General features: G+C 43.2%; 1 protein-coding gene across 1 annotated transcript in view; it reads right to left on the reverse strand.

The window, feature by feature from the left end:
* The window catches only part of CCDC62 (coiled-coil domain containing 62), a gene marked incomplete at its 5' end in the record, with an annotated part of 49454 nt that overhangs the window by 13594 nt on the left and 15899 nt on the right, over window positions 1–19961 (reverse strand). Inside the window, 5 exon segments of the mRNA XM_084762687.1 lie at window positions 2711–2891; window positions 6252–6980; window positions 9250–9365; window positions 10057–10145; window positions 17565–17666. Of these exon segments, the coding sequence (XP_084618813.1) occupies window positions 2711–2891; window positions 6252–6980; window positions 9250–9365; window positions 10057–10145; window positions 17565–17666 (1217 nt within the window).

Consider the following 19961-nt stretch of genomic DNA (forward strand, 5'->3'; position numbering starts at 1 on the left):
TATATATATATATATATATATTATTATTATATCAGGTATATATTATAAAATATACTCTATTCATTTTATTCCTTATAACCTATACAATAAAATAATACAACCCAAACAGAACCTATTATGACTAATTATAAGAAAAAATTCCTAGACATTGTTTGGCTTTCCTAAATATAAACATAAAGGTATGTAGCACACACCTTTAATTCTAGTGCTCAGCAGACAGACCTCTGTAAATTCAGGTCTAGCCAAGTCTACATAATGAGTTCTAGGCCAGCCAGGACTACATAATGAGACCATATCTTTAAAAAACAAACAAACAAAACCCCTCAAACTTCAAGTCTTAATCAGCAATTTAAAGTAAATGCAAAATAGAACCTTGACACTGAAGGTATGTGGGCTTGTAGAATATGTGGATATGCACTTTAATTTCTTTCTTTCTTGGTTTTTTGACACAGGGTTTCTCTGTGTAATAGCCCTGGCTATTCTGGACTTGCTTTGCAGAACAGGTTGGTCTTGAACTCACATAGACCCACCTGCCTCTCTGCCTCCCGAGTGGGGGAATTAAAGATGTGCCTGGCTGAGATGCTCTTTAATTTAATCTTGCTATTTTATTTTTATTGGTTTTTTTGGGGCGGGGGTTGTTTTTGGTTTTTTGAGATTGAAGATCAAAGGACAAGGTGAAAGAGTTAGCTCTGGGCCTGACGAGATTGCTCAGCAGTTAAGGGCTGTCTGCTCTTCCAAAGGTCCTGGGTTGAATTCTCACCAACCACATGGTGGCTCACAACCATCTATAATGGGATCTGATGCCCTCTTCTGGCCTGCAGGTGTACATGCAGGCAGAGGACTATATACAAAATAAATCTTTTAAAAAAAGAAAGAAAGAAAAGAAAAGAAAAGAAAAAGAGTCAGTTCTCAAGCAGAGAATTAAGAGTCTGTACTCTTTCCAACATGTAAGTTCTAGGAACCAAACTCAGGCTGTCAGGCTTGGTGGCAAGCACCTTTTTCTCTGAGCCATATAGACAACCTTTATTTAAAACAAAACATTTGTTCAGTTTGTGTGTAGAGAGTGTATGTTCCAGGGCATGAGATCAGAAGAAAACTTTGCAAAGCCAGTTTTCTATGTCTACCCAGTGGATTCAGTTGTTTGGATTCAACTTGTCAGGCTTGGCTGTGATTGCCTTTACCCCAAAGCAAAAAAAACACTCTACAATGAAGTAAATAAATAAATGTAAAATGAGGTAGCTATCTCACCAGCTCCTTTTGGCTTCCTTTTTTGTTGTTGTTGTTGTTTTGTTTTGTTTTATTTTGGAGTTTTTTGAGACAGGGTTTCTCTGTGTAACCTTGGCTGTCCTGGATTCATTTTTGTAGACCAGGCTGGCCTTGAACTCACAGAGATCCACCTGCCTCTGTCTCCCAAGGGCTGGGATTAAAGGCATGCGCCACCATGCCCGGCCTCTTTTTTTTTTTTTTCTTTTTGGTTTTTTGAGACAGGGTTTCTCTGTGTAGCCTTGGTGGCCCTAGACTTATTCTGTAGACCATGCTGGCCTCAAATTCACAGGGATCCGCCTGCCTCTGCCTCCCAAGTGCTGGGATTAAAGGCGTGTACCACCACCGCCCGGCTTCCTTTTTGGTTTCTTGAGACTAGCCTTTCACTCTGTAGCTCAGGCTGGCCCAGAACTCACTATGTAGCCCAAGTCAACTCAGGCTCACAGTCATCCCGCCTCTGTCTCCAGAGTGGCAGGATAAAGGTATGCATTACTTCTGCAGTGTTTTCCTTCTTTCCTACCAGATTTGTACATTAAAAAAAGAAAAAGAAAAAAGAAAGCCAAGCATGGTGGTGCATGCCTGTAATCCCAGCATGGGAGGCAGAGGCAGACGGATCTCTGTGAGTTTGAGGCCAGCCTGGTCTACATAGTGAGTCCAGGACAGCCAGAGCTACATAGAGGAACCCTAACTCAAAAAAAAAAAAAAAAAAAGTAAGACCAGCAGTTGTGGCACACACCACTAATCCCAGCACTCAGGAGGGAGTCAAAGGCAGGCAGATCTCTGAGTTCAAGCACAGTCTGATTTACAGAGTGAGTTCCAGAGCAGCCAGGTTTATATAAAGAAACCCTGTCTCAGAAAAAAAGAAAGGAAAAGAAAAGGACCTAAAAAGGGATGAGAAGACAAAGGGGAAAGAATAAGAGCAAAGTGTGTGTGTGTGTGTGTGTGTGTGTGTGTGTGTGTGTGTGTGTGATGTGTGTATAAAATTGTGAAAGAATAAAAATTTTCAAGTAACCTTAAAGGCATATGAATTAAAACAAATTTAGTGCCAGATGTGCCAACAGTTGGGAGATCTCTTAAGTTTGAGGCTAGCCTGGTCTACATAGTGAGCTCCAGCCAGGACTATGTACAGAGACCCTGTCTCAAAAACCAAAACAAAAAACCATTAAACCCACCATTTAGATGTACTTTATTTTATGTGTATGAGTGTTTTGTCTGCATGTATGTGCACATGCATGCCTGGTACCTATGACGTTCAGAAGAGGATTTCTGAAACTGGATTTAAAGATGGTTGTAAGCCACCAAGCCTGGGTCCAAGAGCAGCAAACATTAACTCCAGTGTATGAGATAGTTCAGTCACACAACGCTTGTGACTATAAAGATCTAGAAACAGTCAAAATTAAGCAACCATGCTACAGAAGAATAAAAGTGGGTTGAGGAGAAACTTTACTTGAACAAACTGGGAACTTTCATGCAAAGCATAAACCTTTTCACTGGCTGCTGCTGCATCTTTGCTGATGAACACACTCTTGACTGCGGTTCGTTTGTCAGGAGGGGCCTCTGACTCATCTTCTCTTTCAGCAGATCTTGAGGAACCCAAACACTGAGAAGGCCGAGTGGCAATGAGCTCACTGCAAACAATAAGACCAAAGAGAAACAGTGTCACAAAAGTCACTCATACACCTAAAAAGTATGTAAGGAGGACAAAGTAAAAAGCCTGGGTGCTCATACTTTTTTTGTTTTTGTTTTGTTTTGTTTTATTGGTTGTTCAAGATGGGGTTTCTCTTGTGTAGCCTTGGCTGTCCTGGACTCACTTTGTAGACCAGGCTGGCTTTGAACTCACAGCAATATGTCTGCCTCTGCCTACCAGATGCTGGGATTAAAGGCATATGCTATCATGCCTGGATCATACTTTTTTTTGGGGGGGGGTTGGTTTTTCGAGACAGGGTTTCTCTGTGTATCCTTGGCTGTCCTGGACTCGCTTTGTAGACCAGCCTGGCCTCGAACTCACAGAGATCCACCTACCTCTGCCTTCTGAGTGCTGGGATTAAAGGCGTGCGCCTCCACACCCAGCTTTTTTTGGTTTTTCAAGACAGGGTTTCCTTGGCTGGCCTTGAACTCACAGTGCTCTTCCTGCCTCTGCCTCCCAGAGTGCTGGGATCACAGGCGTGCACCACTACTAAGGGTGCTCATACGTATAACCCCAGTATTCATAAGGAAGCTCAAGCAGGAAGACGATCAACCAACAAGTTTAGGCCAGTCTGAGCAACACAGTAAGTTCCATGCTAGCCTAGGGGCAGAGTGAAATGCTGTCTGAAGACAAAGGAAAAAGGGAACGGAAAGTCACAGGGTCTTGCTATGCAGTCCAAGATGGCTTCAAACTTGTCATGAAGCCCACTGGCCTAGAACTCACCCTCCTCCACCACAGCCTCTGGAGTGCTAGGCTAACAAGAGTGCATTACTATCTCTAGCTTAAATGTGTTTTTGAAATGAAGGAGTCAAAGTTGAATGCAATAATGTAGATCTGGATAGGGTATTATATAGTAATGCATATTTGTGCAAGTAAGAATTAAAATATATAGTTCAGGATAACCATAAGAATACGGAATTTCCCTCCTTCAAAAGTACAGAGATGGGCTAGATAAATGGCTCACTGATTAAGAGTATGTGCTTTGTGGGCCGTGGTGGCACACACGCCTGTAATCCCAGCACTCAGGAGGCAGAGGCAGGTAGATCTGTGAGTTCGAGGCCAGCCTGGTCTACAAAGGGAAAATCCAGGACAGCCAAGGCTACACAAGAGAAACCCTGTCTTGAAAAACCCAAGCTCATTCTCAGCACCCACATGGTCATTCACAACAACCTGCAACTCTAGCTTTCAGAGATCTGACACCCTCTACTGGCCTCCAAAGGCAAACACACACACACACACACACACACACACACACACACACACACACACACACACGAGCACACACACACTAAAGGCCACCAAGATGGCTCAATGGATAAAGCTGCTTGCCACCAAGCCTGGGAACTGATTTAATCTCTAGAATGCACAGGGTGGAAGGAGAGAACCAACTCCCACAAGTTGTCCTCTGAACTCCAAGTGTTGTGGCATGCACACACAAACAAATAAATGCAGTTAATTTTTTCCTTTTAAATACAGAAGCTAGGGGTGCAAGCATACTGGTAAGGCAGTTGCTTAGTATTCTCAGCCCTGGGTTCAAACCCTGAAATAAAAGAAAGTAAGTTTTAGTGAAAAAATATAGAAGGCAGGATAGGTACCAATAGCAATATAAGGCTCAATGGGGAAAAGCTAGTCTTTTGGCTTGTGAAACTGACACATGCCCCTGCCTTTGTAGCCCCTGGGCTGCAGGCACAGGATCTCAGGAAACACAGGAGAGCAGGTGCCTGTGGTCCCCTCTCACAAACAGCCCTCACTTGTTAAGTGGAATGGGGCACAAATGTGAACACTTACTTAGATAATAAAGTGGATACACAGGTTCCTGTAACCTGAGGGAAATAGGAAAACATCACTATCTTTTCCACTTAATCACACTCTTGAGCATGAGGCTCAGCTGGCAGAACAAGTTGATATTTAAATTATTGAAGTTAGTAAGGTCAAAGAGGCCTTGAAGAAAAACCCTCAATGCTATGTTTGAATTTACTTATACATTAAATTTAATATATATGTACATATGTGCGCACACACACAGTCCTCTCAAACTACCCAATGCAGACATTCCCCTTATAAATAAGGAGTGTTTGGGGGCACTCAAGGCTGTAGCTTGGTGGTAGAGCCCCTGCCCCGCATGAACAAAGCCCCTGTCATTCCCAGTCTCACACACACAAGATCTTGCTTATAGGCACTGACAGCTACTTCCTGATACTTGCAACCTTCCAAAGATTTTAAAAAACCAAGTGACTTAATGACATTTAGTATGGCAAACAACTTTTAATTTTACACTTAGCAGAATATCTGTGTGGTTCTTAATGACTCAAGCTTTTTTAAAGGCCCAAAGAATGCCCTCCATACTGTAAGTACTAAAAATTTTACTCATAAAGTCCTCTGAAAGTCAATGAAGTGACTAAAATAGGCTTTCAACATAGAAACTTCATCCTTCCTGTGCTCTCAAGAGCTATGCTTTACTTAAAAATAGCAGGCATTATTACAGTGCCACTCAGCCATAAGATTAGCAGCTCTAACAACAAGACAAGCTTGAATAATTTAGCATATACTAATTGTCTTTGGAAAAAAGCCAGTTACTTTTATCAGCTTGTTAAACACCAAAGTTCTGTCTTTCACTAAATATTAGTTTCTAATACTTAGAAACTAAGAAAGCCAGGGCAATGAAGATTTGCAAACAGGTTATGAGCTATACACAGAAGAGTGGCATTGTGGGTATGTAACATGGGGAGCGACCTAGACAAGGACAGACAACTGCGACTCGGGTCTATGCTGAAGTCTGGGCCTCAAAAGCTCAGTCTGTCAATTGGAAAGCATCCTGGGGCGAGGAATGCTCCAGAACAGCATTTCCACTCTGCACAGTGACCTACTTGCTTGTTTTCTAATAAAACATCTTTGCTCAACTCAGAACTGGTTTTGTTTTTAAGCAAAACCTTTGCCTCAGAAGCTGCGCTCAGTGTGAACTCTCCACTGTAATGTCTCCTTCCTTACATGAGTGTCTACACCCCAAGGAAAAAAGCAAAAGGTTTGGTTTTTTTTGTTTTTGTTTTTTTTTTCCGAGACAGGGTTTCTCTGTGTAACCTTAGCTGTCCTAGATGCTTTGTAGACCAGGCTGGCCTCGATCTCACAACAATCCACCTGCCTCTGGCTCCCAAGCGCTGGGATTAAAGGCGTGCGTCACCACCGCCCGGCGAAAGTTTTGTCTTACGTAGACCACAGTTGGCAGTGCTTTCTCTCTCTTGCAGCCCATCCTGTGCTTATTGCTGTTTACGCCCCTGTGTTTACAGATGTGAACACTACTAACCTTGCTGAGGAATTATATTTCACTCCACTGCCACCTCCTGAACAAGTGCACACGGTTTTGTGGTGAACAATCCTTTGCATTTTGGAAGGCTTGAAAATGTTCATCCACTCTACGTCGGTCATGTGCCCCGGGGCTTCGATGATGAGGTTACTTGGGTGGCAGCACTTGGGCTCACACAGGTCACTGTCACCTATACAGACTTCATTTTGGGTGCAGCATGAGATTTCAGGAGTTTCTGCAGGGTCATGGCAGTCCCCATCGGGCTTTCCCGGCTGTTTAAAGGCCGAGCAGTTGGAAAGGCCCAGGTAAACGCTGATGTCATGCCACTGCTTGTCATCAGCCAGCGAGACGGATGTCTCTGCGAGCTGCTTCTCTTCCATCTCAAGCTCCACTTCATTGATTTTTGGTGATTTTGTATGAATCTTGCATAGTGTAACTTTACTTTCGGGTTCAGTCTGGATTTTTCCACCCAGAGACCAAGACTTTTGTTTCTCCAGTAAGTCTTTGGTAAATAGAGATGAGAGATCAATTACACTTTTTTCCCCAAATGAAGTATTAACCTGTAGCTTCTTCTCTTTGCATGCATCACAAGAGCTCTTGTCTGACCTATTGTGCTGAGCCAACGTGACCTCAAACTTTTGATCCTTAACCAATGACTTCTGATTTCTCTCTCTCTTAAAATCGATTTTTGGGTAGTTATTGTCAAGGTCTGATAAACACATGTCTCTGCTACAGTGGCATTACAAAAAAATAGGAGTTATAAGATAGACTTGATACTGTCATCTACTAGTCTTACCTCCCCGATGCCTTATTACTACGTCTAAGTCCCAAGAAAACCCACTAGTCTGACTTTCCAAGCCCAATTCCAGCCCCACCTCCTACAGGAAGCCTTTCTGACCCAGCCCACAGCCCCACCTCCTACAGGAAGCCTTTCTGACCCAGCCCACAGCCCCCACCTCCTACAGGAAGCCTTTCTGACCCAGCCCACAGCCCCCACCTCCTACAGGAAGCCTTTCTGACCCAGCCCACAGCCCCACCTCCTACAGGAAGCCTTTCTGACCCAGCCCACAGCCCCACCTCCTACAGGAAGCCTTTCTGACCCAGCCCACAGCCCCACCTCCTACAGGAAGCCTTTCTGACCCAGCCCACAGCCCCCACCTCCTACAGGAAGCCTTTCTGACCCAGCCCACAGCCCCCACCTCCTACAGGAAGCCTTTCTGACCCAGCCCACAGCCCCACCTCCTACAGGAAGCCTTTCTGACCCAGCCCACAGCCCCACCTCCTACAGGAAGCCTTTCTGACCCAGCCCACAGCCCCCACCCGACCCCCACCATTCATCCCTCAATCCTTGTGTTTATATCAAAACATGGCAACAAAGTCAAGACTGCTACACCAGTTAACTAGACCGTTTCCATGCCTACTCTAAGGTTGTCCTATCAGGGACTCTACTCTACCTGCTTGATTTGAGACAGAGTCTCACATTGTAGCCCAGGCTGGCCTAGAAACCCCTGGAACACAGGTTGTGCAGAGAACAAGGAACACAGATGTACACACCCTGCCTGGCTTGTATTCAGCAATTCTGATCCCTTAGAAAACACAGCTTTTCTTTCCATCATGACAGGAATCACTTAAAAACTTTATGCATTTATTGATTGATTTTGTTGTGTAGGGGAGAATACAGAAGTCAGAGGACAACTTACAGCAGTTGTTTCTCTCCCTCCTCATGTGGGGCTAGAAATTGAACTCGGGTCTTCAGGCTTGCTGGGTTAAGTGCCATTACCTTGGGAGCTGACCCTCTAGGCACACATGAACCACTCACTTCTAAGGAGCAAAACTCGCCCAGTGCCTCCCAGTGGCAATAAAGCTCAAAGAGGAAAATGATGTATCTCAAAAGCTTGAAAAAGAACACTGAGTGGCAACTCGTGCACAGGGCTTCAGGACAGAAACACGGGTCGTGACTCCTACTGCCAGCTGCAGTCACAGCCTCTCACATCCTGTCCCTGCCGCTACTAACTCCAGCTTTCCCAGTCATTGCCAATCTAGGTCAGACTTCATAGTTCCCTGCAGACTAGGGACTCCCCAACCCCTTTTCCTGAAAAGTACAATGGCTTTAGTCAGGCATGCCAACACAGGCCTGTAATCCCAGTAAAGAGGAAGACTGCTGTTAGTTTTAACACCAGCCAGGACAACTTAGTGAGACCATATTGCAAAAACAGTAAAAAGGGAGAAAGGAAGGTAGGAAGGCAGGCAGGCAGAAAGGCAGGCCAGCCAACCAGGGAGTGGTGGCGCACGCCTTTAATCCCGGCTCTTGGGAGGCAGAGGCAGGCGGATCGCTGTGAGTTCAAGGCCAGCCTGGTCTACAAAGCAAGTCCAGGACAGCCAAGGCTACACAGAGAAACCCTGTCTTGAAAAACAACAACAACAATAAAAATAAAAGAAAAAAAAAAGAAAAACAACAACAAAAAAGAGAGGAGATAGACTTCAGCTGTGGTAGTTTATCTGCGCTATCAAATCATTCTTCAGGTGTCAGTTTCACAATCATCCCCACAACTCCTGCCGTGAGGAAAGGGTGCCTCCTACTGACAGCTGCTGCTGCAGCCACTGATGCTATTCTTTGCATTATTCTTTCAGGCAGGTACCAAGCCCCATAGATCTGATTCCCTATGGGAAGCCCAGTGTCTAACACAGTGAGTGCGGCATTAATGAATAGCCTGGCTGTCTCTGTAGTGTCTACTCCACCTCAGAGCCTTTTACCCGCAGACACACAAATCTGTTCCATGATTTTATTTGTTAGATGACTAGTTGACATCTGTGGATCACACCTAAAATTCTTACATTATGTCCCCGTAGCACGAGGATTATTGTAATTACTAGTGTACACAGATTTCTATCCCACTGTACAGGAAACAGCAGCAAGTACTGGCTTACAGTGAGTACAGACTAAAACTGACATACTGAGGAAGTGAAAACCAACACCAATAGCATAAGCTAAAATTACCTGCATTCCAGAGCTTTTGCCTCCTCCATCTTTGAGTCATATATCTGTAATAATTCCTGAGAATTTTCTACATTGAAATTAAGAAACTGCAGGTCACTCTGTTGTTTTGCGTAAATCTGCCAGAGACATCAACAAATAAATACAATAAAAATAAAACCAAACTGAATTAACAGTTTGCCATTTGAAATCCTACAACAGCCGCGAGAGGTGGTGCACGCCTTTAGTCCCAGCACTCGGGAGCCAGAGGCAGGTGGATCACTATGAATTTGAGGCCAACCTGGTCCAGGACAGCCAAGGCTACACAGAGAAACCTTGTGTCGAAAAACCAAAAAAGAAAAAAAAAAAAAAAAAAGAAAAAAAGGGCTGGAGAGATGGCTCAGTGGTTGAGAGCCCTGACTGCTCTTCCAAAGGACCAGGGTTCAATTCCCAGCACCCATATGGCAGCTCACAACTGTCTGTAACTCCAAGATCTGACACCCTCAGACAGACAGACATGCAGGCAAAACACCAATGCACATAAAATAAAAATAAATTAAAAAAAAGAAAAACAAAAACAAAGAGAGAGAGAGAGAGAGAGAGAGAGAGAGAGAGAGAGAGAGAGAGAAATCCTACAACAGACCAGACGACAGCAACAACAAAATGAAGAGGTGCTAGGTGGTGACAGTTCACAAACTAACAAACAAACAAGACACACACACACACACACACACACACACACACACACACACACACACTATCAACAGGCAGATGGCTTCCTAATTCCCCAACACTTCCCACCTGTGGTCACAGTAGACGACTGGGACATACCTGTCTCAGAATGTGCAGCTCTGAATTTGTGCGATCTTGCTTTGACTTTGCGATATCAAGTAACTCATCTTTCCTCTTTTCTCTTTCAACTGTATAAGGACAAAAGCGACATTTTTCATCAGCAGTATCAACACACACCTCTCAGGTTCTAAAGATTTAGCAACTAACACTTTTGTTGTGGTTCTTAAACTTAAAAACTGCAGAATGCCTCACTGTGAAGAGCTTTTTCATCTGTGATTCTGACTGGATCCTTCATGAAACAAGAAAATGTACAATGTAATTAATGCTAAGTCAACAAGGGATTTAAAGTATATGCTCATGCTTACAAGAAAATATGCAGAGGCTGGTGAGATGGCTCAGTGGTTAAGAGCACTGTCTGCTCTTCCAAAGGACCCAGGTTCCATTCCCAGCACCCACATGGCAGCTCACAGCTGTCTGTAACTCCAGTTCCAGGTGATCTGAGACGCTCACACCAATGCACGTAAGATTAAATAAATTATTTTTAAAAAGATTACAATAAAAAAAGAAAATATGCACACAAAAACCATGAAAGCAAGCCAGGCATGGGAGCACACACCTGTAATCCCATTGCGTGGGAGATGGATATGAGAAACTCAGGAGTTCAAGGCTAGCCTGGGTTACATGAGACCAACTCAAAACCAAAGTCCAAAAACCACAAAACCAAAACCAAACACCCCAAAGCATGAAAAGTATTGAAAAGTGGTCTTCATCTTTACTGAAACAGGGTCCCTTTATTAGGCTGGCCTTGAACTTGTGATCTTGTTGGAGCCTCAGACTGCTGGGATTATGGTGTCCTACCATCCCTGGCTAAGGGCACATTTTATTTTTACAGATTTAACCTTTTCAATTATATGTATGTGAGTGCCTGCATGTATGTATGTGTATCACACATGCCTCTGGGGCAGAAGAAAGCACTAGATCCCTTGGAAGTGCAGTTACAGACAATTGTGATCTGTCAGCCACCATGTAGATGCTGGCAATTGAGTCTAGGTTCTCTGGAAGAATAGTCAGTGCTTTTAACTGCTGAGCCATCTCTCCAGTTCTAGGAATTTATTTTAAACTAACTGGGTTTGGTGATGTGCACCTGTAATCCCAGCTACTCCAGACTCTGACACAGGAAAACCATTTGAGCCAACAGTTGGAGAAAGCCTTGGCAACATAGAAGGACCCCAATTAATACATTATGAAAATATAAGAAGTTATTTTTAGAGGTGGAGATATGGCTCAGTAGTAGAGTGCTTAATTAGCACATGGATTGAAAAAAAGGAGTATATAGATAAAAGGTACAATAAAGGTATAAAAGCAAAGTACTAAAAAAATAAATAAATAAAAGCAAAGTACTATCCCCAAACATACATTAACAGTGTACATAAGAATTGATCTGAACAAGGTGGTGATGGCACAGGCTTTTAATCCTAGCACTCGGAAGGCAGAAGCAGAAGGATCTCTGAGTTCGAAGTCAGCCAGGTCTATGAAGCGGGTTCCAGGACAGCCAGGGCTATACATAGAAACCCTGTCTCAGAAGGAAAAAGAAAAAAAAGAAAAAAATTGATTTGATTCACACAACTCCATCAGCAATAAATGCTTCACTTAAAAAAATACAAAGAGGGGCTGGAGAGATGGCTCAGAGGTTAAGAGCACTGACTGCTCTTCCACAGGTCCTGAGTTCAATTCCCAGCAACCACATGGTGGCTCACAACATCTATAATGTGATCTGGTGCCCTCTCCTGGCATCAGTAGACACACATGCAGATAGAGCACTGTATACATAATAAATACATCTTTAAAAAAAACACAGAGATAAAAATGAGATTATTTGATATTTATTTTAGTTACTTTACTTAATACTTAGTACTTCAGTTAGTTGCTTTCTATTGCTGTGAAGAGACACCATGACCAAGACAACTTATAGTAGAAAGAGCTTGTCGATGGCTTGCAATTCCAAAGGGTTAGAGCCCATGATTATCACGGTGGGAATCAGAGAAAGAGCTGGAGAGATGGTTCAGTGGTTAGGGATGCTTAAGCTCTTCCAGAGATCCAGAGTTCAGTTCCCAGCACCCATGTCAGGCAGTTCACAGCTGCCTGTAACTCCAACCCCAGGGGATCTTATGATCTCTTCTGGCCTCAAGAGCACTGTGATCACATGCACGTACCCACACAAACACACACACACACACACACACACACACACACACACACACACACACAATTTAAAATAAAAATATAAAATCTTTGGCCTGGAGAGATGGCAGAGAGGTTAAGAGCACTGGATGCTCTTCCAGAGGTCCTCAGTTCAATTCTCGGCAACCACATGATGGCTCATGACTATTTACAATGAGATCTGGTGCCCTTTTCTGGCCTGCAGGCATACATGCAGGTAGAACACTGTATACATAATAAATAAATATATCTTAAGAAATAAAATAAAATCTTTAAAAAAGAGAGAGAGCGAGGCAGAGAAAGCTCACTAGGAATGACATGGGCTTTTGAAACCTCAAAGACCACCCCCAGTGGCATACCTCCTCCAACAAGGGCACACCTTCTAATCCTTCCTAAACAGTTCTACCAACTGGGCACCAAGTATTCAAACATATGAACCTATTGGGCATATTCTCATTTCAACTACAATAGTATTAAACATTATATGTGTATGTTAAATTAACATATTGTACTTCATAAATATATAGTAGTATTATTACTATTATCAGTGGTGTTAGAGATCAAATCTAGGCCTGGAGCATGCTAGGAAAGTGCTTCAATACTGAACTTCATTGCTAGGTGATTTTCTGAATTATGACTCAATTAAAATAAACTTTTGGAGGCTGGAGAGATGGCTCAGTGGTTAGGAGCACTGGCTGTACTTACAGAGGACCTGGTTCAGTTCCCAGCACCCTCATGGCAGATCACAATCATCTGTAACTTCAGTTTCAGGGCATCTGATGCCCTTTCTGGTCTCCTTTGGGACTGTGCACAGATACACAATCAGGCAAACACTCATACACATTTTTAAAAAGGTAAATAGACTAACTTTAGAAGCTGGTGTTGGGGTGTGCACCTATACTCCCAACACTTGGGAGTAGAGGCAGGAGAATGAGGAGCTCAAAGCCTCCTTGTCCACATAAGACCTTGACTCAAAACAAACAAACAAAACCTACAATAAACAAAAAAAAATTGAATTTAACATTAGTTTCTGATCTTGGTGTAACTTTGTGATTAGGATTTACTCCTATTTGTTATCAGTGTGTATGTGTATGAGTGTGTCCAAGATGTCTGGAAACCAGAGGAAGCATCAGGTGTCACCCTCTATCACTTCCCACCTAGTGTTTAGGTGGTAATTCTTTTAAAAGTGAAATAAAATTACACCATTTCCTCCTTTCCCTTTCCTCTCTAATCCCTCCCATGTAGCCCTCTTACTCTTTTAAACTCATGGCCTCTTATTCTTTGTGGTTTTTATATACACACACACACAGCCTGCTCAGTCAATGTAATGTTACTCGGCTATACGTGATTTCAAGGCCGACCACTGGATATGTGATAACCGACTAGGGGCTCTTCCCTAGGGGTCACCTGCATTTTTTAAAGTAGCAAATAGTTATTGACTTACTGTGTTTATTTTTGTAAGTAACTGCAGTACACATGCACTATGGCACACTTATGGAGGTCAGAGGATTTGGGACTCAGTTCTCTTCTTCCACAATGTGGGTTCTGGGCATTAAACTCAGTCTATCATCAGCCATGGCAGCAAGCATTTTTACCCACTGAACCATCTTGCCAGCCTACATTTATTTGTTCATTTACTTACTTATACATAAAGTTATGCATGTGGAAATCAGTAAGCAACTTGCAAGAATCAGTTCTCTCCTTCCACTATGTAGCTCTCAAGGACTGAACCCAGATTCTCAGACTTGGCAGCAAATGGCTTTGGCTGGATGAGCCATCTCTAGAGCCTGTTCTTTACCTCCTACTGTAAGGCGAAGTCTCTCCCTGAGTCTGGCTGAACCGGGGTTTAGTAGGCTAGAAGCCAGCAAGCCCCAAGGACCCTCCAGTCTCTGTTCCACTCAGAGCTGGATAATTTCAGGGATACCCAGCTTGGTGCTGGGCACTGGGGTCTCTCTGGTCCTCAGGATTACAGAGCAAGTTCTCTTCACCACTAAGCTACCTTCCCAGCTCCACTTTTCATAAAGCTCGTATGTAATTCAGGTAGGCGTTAAGCTCCTCTGTGTTGCAAAGGCTGGGGTTACAGGTATGTGCCACCATACCCAGTTTAATGCTGCATTTTAGAACAACCTCCTGTCGCATCTGAAGCAATTCCAGCATAAACAGGCATGCTTCCTCAGTCCAGACAGTGGTATACAAGGCTGCTAAGCTGAGGGATCAGAGTGGAGTGAGTCTGTCTATTTCAACAAGTTGGTTACAGAAACTAAAAAGGGACGTTGTGCTAATAGCTCTACCTGAGCACAAGACAGCACGGAGGGGAGGGCTATGGGGTCTGAGTCTGGCTAAGGCTCCCTCTGCCTTTTACTCACTGTAACCTGAGGTAGGGCTTAAGGAAACAAGCCTCCATTCCCACAAGTCAAGACGCACTAAAGTCATCCTCTTTGCAAACTTATGACCAACTGGTACATAGCTAAGTCTATGTAAAGAACTTCATCTTCAACAAGACGAAACAAATTCTTGAACTTGAAAGTAAAACTTTAGAACAACTTCCAATTTTGAATAAAACGTGTCAAGCTTCTGCCATAGTACTTCCATAGAACTTGATAGCATGTTACCACATTAAAATACTTGGTTACCTCACTCATTTTTGTTTCCCTGAGTACTGAATCAAGGGTCTGGTGTATACTATGCAGGCACTCAACTGCTGAGCTACATATATATGCTCAATTCTTTTTCATTTACTTAATTCTGCACTCACTATTTTTTCTTTTTAATAGAGGGTCTCACATAACCGAGGCTGTCCTCTAACTGACTACATAACTGAAGCTAGCCTTGCATTCTTGATCCCTCTGAGATTACAAGTGTGTACCTATACCACAACAGACAGGCATCTTGAGTTTTTTTCATTGTTTTGTTGTTGCTTGTTTGTTTGAGACAGGGTCTCATTATGTAGTTTTGGCTTCCTGGAACTCACTATGTAGATAGACCAGGCTGGCCCCAAACTCACAGAGATCCACCTGCCTCCGCCTGCTAGGATTAAAGGTGATGCCACCAGACCCAGTTATACCTTGGTTTTTGTGATGCTGGGGAATAAACCCAAGGTATAGCAGCCAAGCCCTGTGTGCAGTGAACTACATCCCCAGCCCCTCAACTCACTTTTATAATTAAAACATGCAAAAAAAAAAAAAAAACCCTGGCTAAACAGTGGTGGCACACCCTTTTAATCCCAACACTCAGGAGGCAGAGGCAGGAAAATCCCTGTGAGTTTGAGGCCAGCCTGGACTACAAATGAGTCCAGGACAGCCAAGATTAGACAGAGAGACCCTATCTTGAAAAATCAAAACAAGTAAACAAACATAACAAACAAACAACCATTGTTTTTGAAACAATGATGCATGATTATCTTCAGTTGAGGAAATGTTTTTAAGAGTTATTTGCCAAGGGGCTGGAGAGATGGCTCAGTGGTTAAGAGCACTGTCTGTTCTTCCAGGGGCTGAGCTCAATTCCCAGCACCCACACGGTGGCTCACAGCCATCTATATATAGCCTCTAATCCCCTCTCCTGGCCTGCAGGTGTACATGTAGACAGAGCACTCATATACATAAAAATAAAGTTTTAAAAAATTATTTGCCAAATGGATTATAGTTTTATTTAACAAGTCTCATATATCTTAGGAACCAAAGAGGCTTTAATATTTATGAATCAAGGGTAGGCTGGGCGTGATGGCACACACCTATAAGTCTCAGTTCAAGACCAAATTGGGAGCTGGTGGTATAAATTAGCCTATAAACTAACTGTGTCCTCTAACTTTCCCATGCAGTGTCGTATGTATGTATGTATGATTTTAATATAATATACAGGTAGTTGAAGGCTTGCATAACATTTACCTTAGGTAATACACCTCAAAATACACTAGAGAAATCAATTAGTGTCTTTGTTTGTAGCATTTGCTTAGTTATAATTCTCTGTGTCTTGCATCTTAGCTTTAGTGGAATCACATTCATACTGACCCAGACTGTCTGATTTCAACTGTAAAGTGGCAAACACACTGTATATTTAGTTATACACAAGACACAACTAAGACAGAAATAGTGAACACGGTGACCTCTAGTGGTGAAACTGGCAATCCTTAAAAAAAGATTAAAATAAGGATTCCTTTGTATTTGAAAATTCTAAAGTAATGTTGTTCCCGTTAAACTATAGGAATTCATTTTCATCTTAAAGTGAGGGGTTTTGAAGAGAGGAATGACTGGACCAAAAATGTTCATCTTAATTTTCTCTTTGAAATTTTCCCTCTAAATCTATCATTTTCCTAACACACCGGCTTACCTGAGAGCCGAGGGAAACGCTGACAGGTCGGGGTACATAGAAGCTAAGTGAGCCCACAGTGTTAAGGGAGAGGATGCCACCAGTGAAAATCTGAGGTCAGATAGGCAAGGGGAGTGCTCGGGAACACAGTGAGCGGCGGGAAAGGCGGGCATGACTATACCTGACACTTACTGACGAGGACAAGTCATGCCTAGCTTTCTCACTTTGAGTTAGGCCAATAAAGCAATACACATTAGTGTTTTCCTGACTTAGTAACCATAGGTAATTAAGGTGAAAGACTGACTGCTGAAATCATAAAGGTTTTTAGTGCTGGAGCCCAAGTCTAGTGCTAGGTAAATACTATACACTCTAGGTTATATCCCAGCCCTTTGAACTCACAACTGTTTTCCATAAGATTCTTATCAAATGATGTTACTTTTGATCCTTCTGCCTCTGCTTCCCAAGTTCTGGAATTATAAGTCATATGCCACCAGGCCCAGATGCTGCTGGTGACTGAACCCAGGGCTTTGTTACTAGGCAGGCCCTCCACCAATTGAGCTACTCTCCTACCCTGTAATGGGCTTTCCAGCAGGAATATTGTGTTTTTTATCAAAACATAATGACCCACTCAAGCTGGATAAGAATGTAGGAAGAAAAATGGCTACATGGAGGGAGAATTTAAATTTTTTTTTTTTATTTTTATTTTTTTATATTTTGGTTTTTCAAGACAGGGTTTCTCTGTGTAGCCCTGGCTATCCTAGACTCGCACTGGAGACCATGCTGGCCTCGAACTCACATTGACCCACCTGCTTCTGCCTCCCGAGTGATGGGATTAAAAGTGTGTGCCACCACCACCCAGTAAGAATAAAAATGTTATAACTCAGGCCCAGTCCTTACTGATTCCTCAAAAGGCACAGGGAAAATACCCAAAAGCCTATTTTGAAGAAGGTCCTTTAGCCTATGACAAAAAGCTGAAGCTACAAACATTCAACTATTCAAATACTTCAATCTAATTCTTTTACCAGTAAAAGTTAATTCGTCATGCAGACAACTTTTCTCTTGCTTGAGGCGAATGATCTCTTCTCGTTGTTCATTGTTTTCTGTTGTCTTCTCATTTAGGTCCTCTTTACAACAGAAGGAAGAAAAATCCTCAAGTGAATATCAGTCTCCTAGGACACACAAACACTACACAAAACCTCCATGTCCTCAGCAGCCTCTGAGGACTTTGTTGTGTCTACAGCCAATACATGCGGGGCCATTCACTGTCGCTGGCCTGGCCTCCCTTGCTACAACCCGGGGGCTACAATCTTTAACAATAAAAATGCCTTGTGTCATTCTTGGTAAGAGGCCAGCCTGCTACAATCAGGATGAAGCCAAATCATTACTGTAGACAACAAAGGCATTGGTAATGTGTCCTTCTGGCTCCCTGCCAGTCTCCCGCTTCTTTCTCTCGATTCCTTAACTGCCTCTGGGATAAAGAGGAAAGACAGCGGGGTTTTGTTTTTCACTTGGTGAACAGCTTCTGAATCTCTTGGAATTTCCTGAGTGATAAGTATATCTTGTCATTCAAAAAGAGCCTCATTGATAATGATAGCACTCAGGAAGCTGAGGCAGGAGGATCACAAATTTGAGGCTACCCTGGGTTATGCTATATGATAAGCCCTTGTCTCCAGTTAGCATCTGGAACTCTCTGAGCCCCTGCTAAACACACACACACACACACACACACACACACACACACACACACACACACACACACACACACCACACACACACACACACACACACACACACACACACACACACACAGTTCAGGGCTCACTTTAGAGAGGACCTAGCTCAACACACAGAGCTACTTCCACCTGTAGCTCTAGAGTGTCCCTGAGCTGTCTGAACATTCCAGCAAATGACAAAGGCAGCTCAGGTTGTGAAAACCCTAACTTACTGTCCACTGGTATATGAGGCTCCCGAGCAATTTGGGACTGGTGTCTTAAATGGGAACAATCTCATGGGAAATGAACTTGTAGAAACTGTCACTAACTCCAGGTACATAGATAGCATCAAGTTGAATTGAGCATGTACCCAACTGGTATAGGAAAATAAGAGTTCCTTTTTCCAAGAGGGAAACAAACAAACAAACAAACCCTGAATGTGCCCACTTAGAATCCACTCTAGGCCGTCTGCATTTGCTCTTCCTGTTTTCTGCCTAGAAGGGTCTCAGTTGCGTTCTGGCTAGTTTTGTCTATAGTCCAGTTATAGCTCAAATGCTAACATTTCAAATTTACTTTCTCAGTCAGCCGGGACCAAACAAGTTTCTTTCCTTTGCTCTCTGTTCTACTTTCCATTACCCTACTTTAAAAAAATGTTTAAATAAATATTGGGATAATCAAATACTCATAATACATAAATAGTGACATAATAGACTTCTACTTGAACATCCTACTTGGCTCACGCACACACTCAACGAATACTGATGAGCCACAGTGTGCCACTGATGCTGTGCTGACCCAAAGACAAGAGATACAGTCTGTCCCCATTACTGCCATGGGGCTTATGAAGTGGTGGCTTAGCTGACATTGTAAGTGGAGATGGAGCTGGGCATTGGTGGCGCACGCCTTTAATCCCAGCACTCAGGAGGTAGAGGCAGGCAGATCACTGTGAGTTCGAGGCCAGCCTGGTCTACAAAGGGAGTCCAGGACAGCCAAGGCTACACAGAGAGACCCTGTCTCAAAACAAAAACAAAAACAAAACAAAACAAAAAAACCCACTAAGTAAATAAATAAATAAATTGAATGGAACTTGTGACCATCAGTGAAGGCATGGCAAGGCCAAGACACTAAATCAGTCAGCATAAAAATTTCAGATTTAAGCCAGGCGTGGTGGCGCACAGCTTTAATCCCAGCACCCAGGGAGGCAGAGGCAGTCAGATCACATAGATGTAAGTTTGAGGGCAGCCTGGTCTACAAAGTGAGTTCAGGATAGCCAAGGCTACACAGAGAAACCTTGCTTCAAAAAAAACAAAACAAAAACCAAAAAATATTCTTTTTTTTTTTTTTTCAGAGTTAGGGGAGTGGAGCTGAGAAAGGGTCACATGTAGCCCAGGTTGGCCTTTGAAATCCCTATGTAGTAGAGGATGACTCTGAATTGATGATCCTCCTGTCTCTGCCTCGTAAGTGCTGGTACCTGCACTACTATGCCTGGCTCAAATTCAAAATCTCTTAGGTAAAACAATTTGAGAACAGACAGCAATCCTCTCCACATCATCTCAGGCCTGACTGTCCACGAAGACTCAGCTACTGTCTTGGAAGCATTCCACCCTGACAGGAGGGAGGGAACTTCCACGGGCTGTGGCTCTGTTGTAGTTCCCCAGAGGCTTACTAAATACTCAGTCCATCACCTGACCCAGGTGCACATGTGAG

The sequence above is a fragment of the Acomys minous genome (assembly GCF_964271855.1).
Source record: "Acomys minous genome assembly, chromosome: 16".
Classification (NCBI taxonomy): domain Eukaryota; kingdom Metazoa; phylum Chordata; class Mammalia; order Rodentia; family Muridae; genus Acomys; species Acomys minous.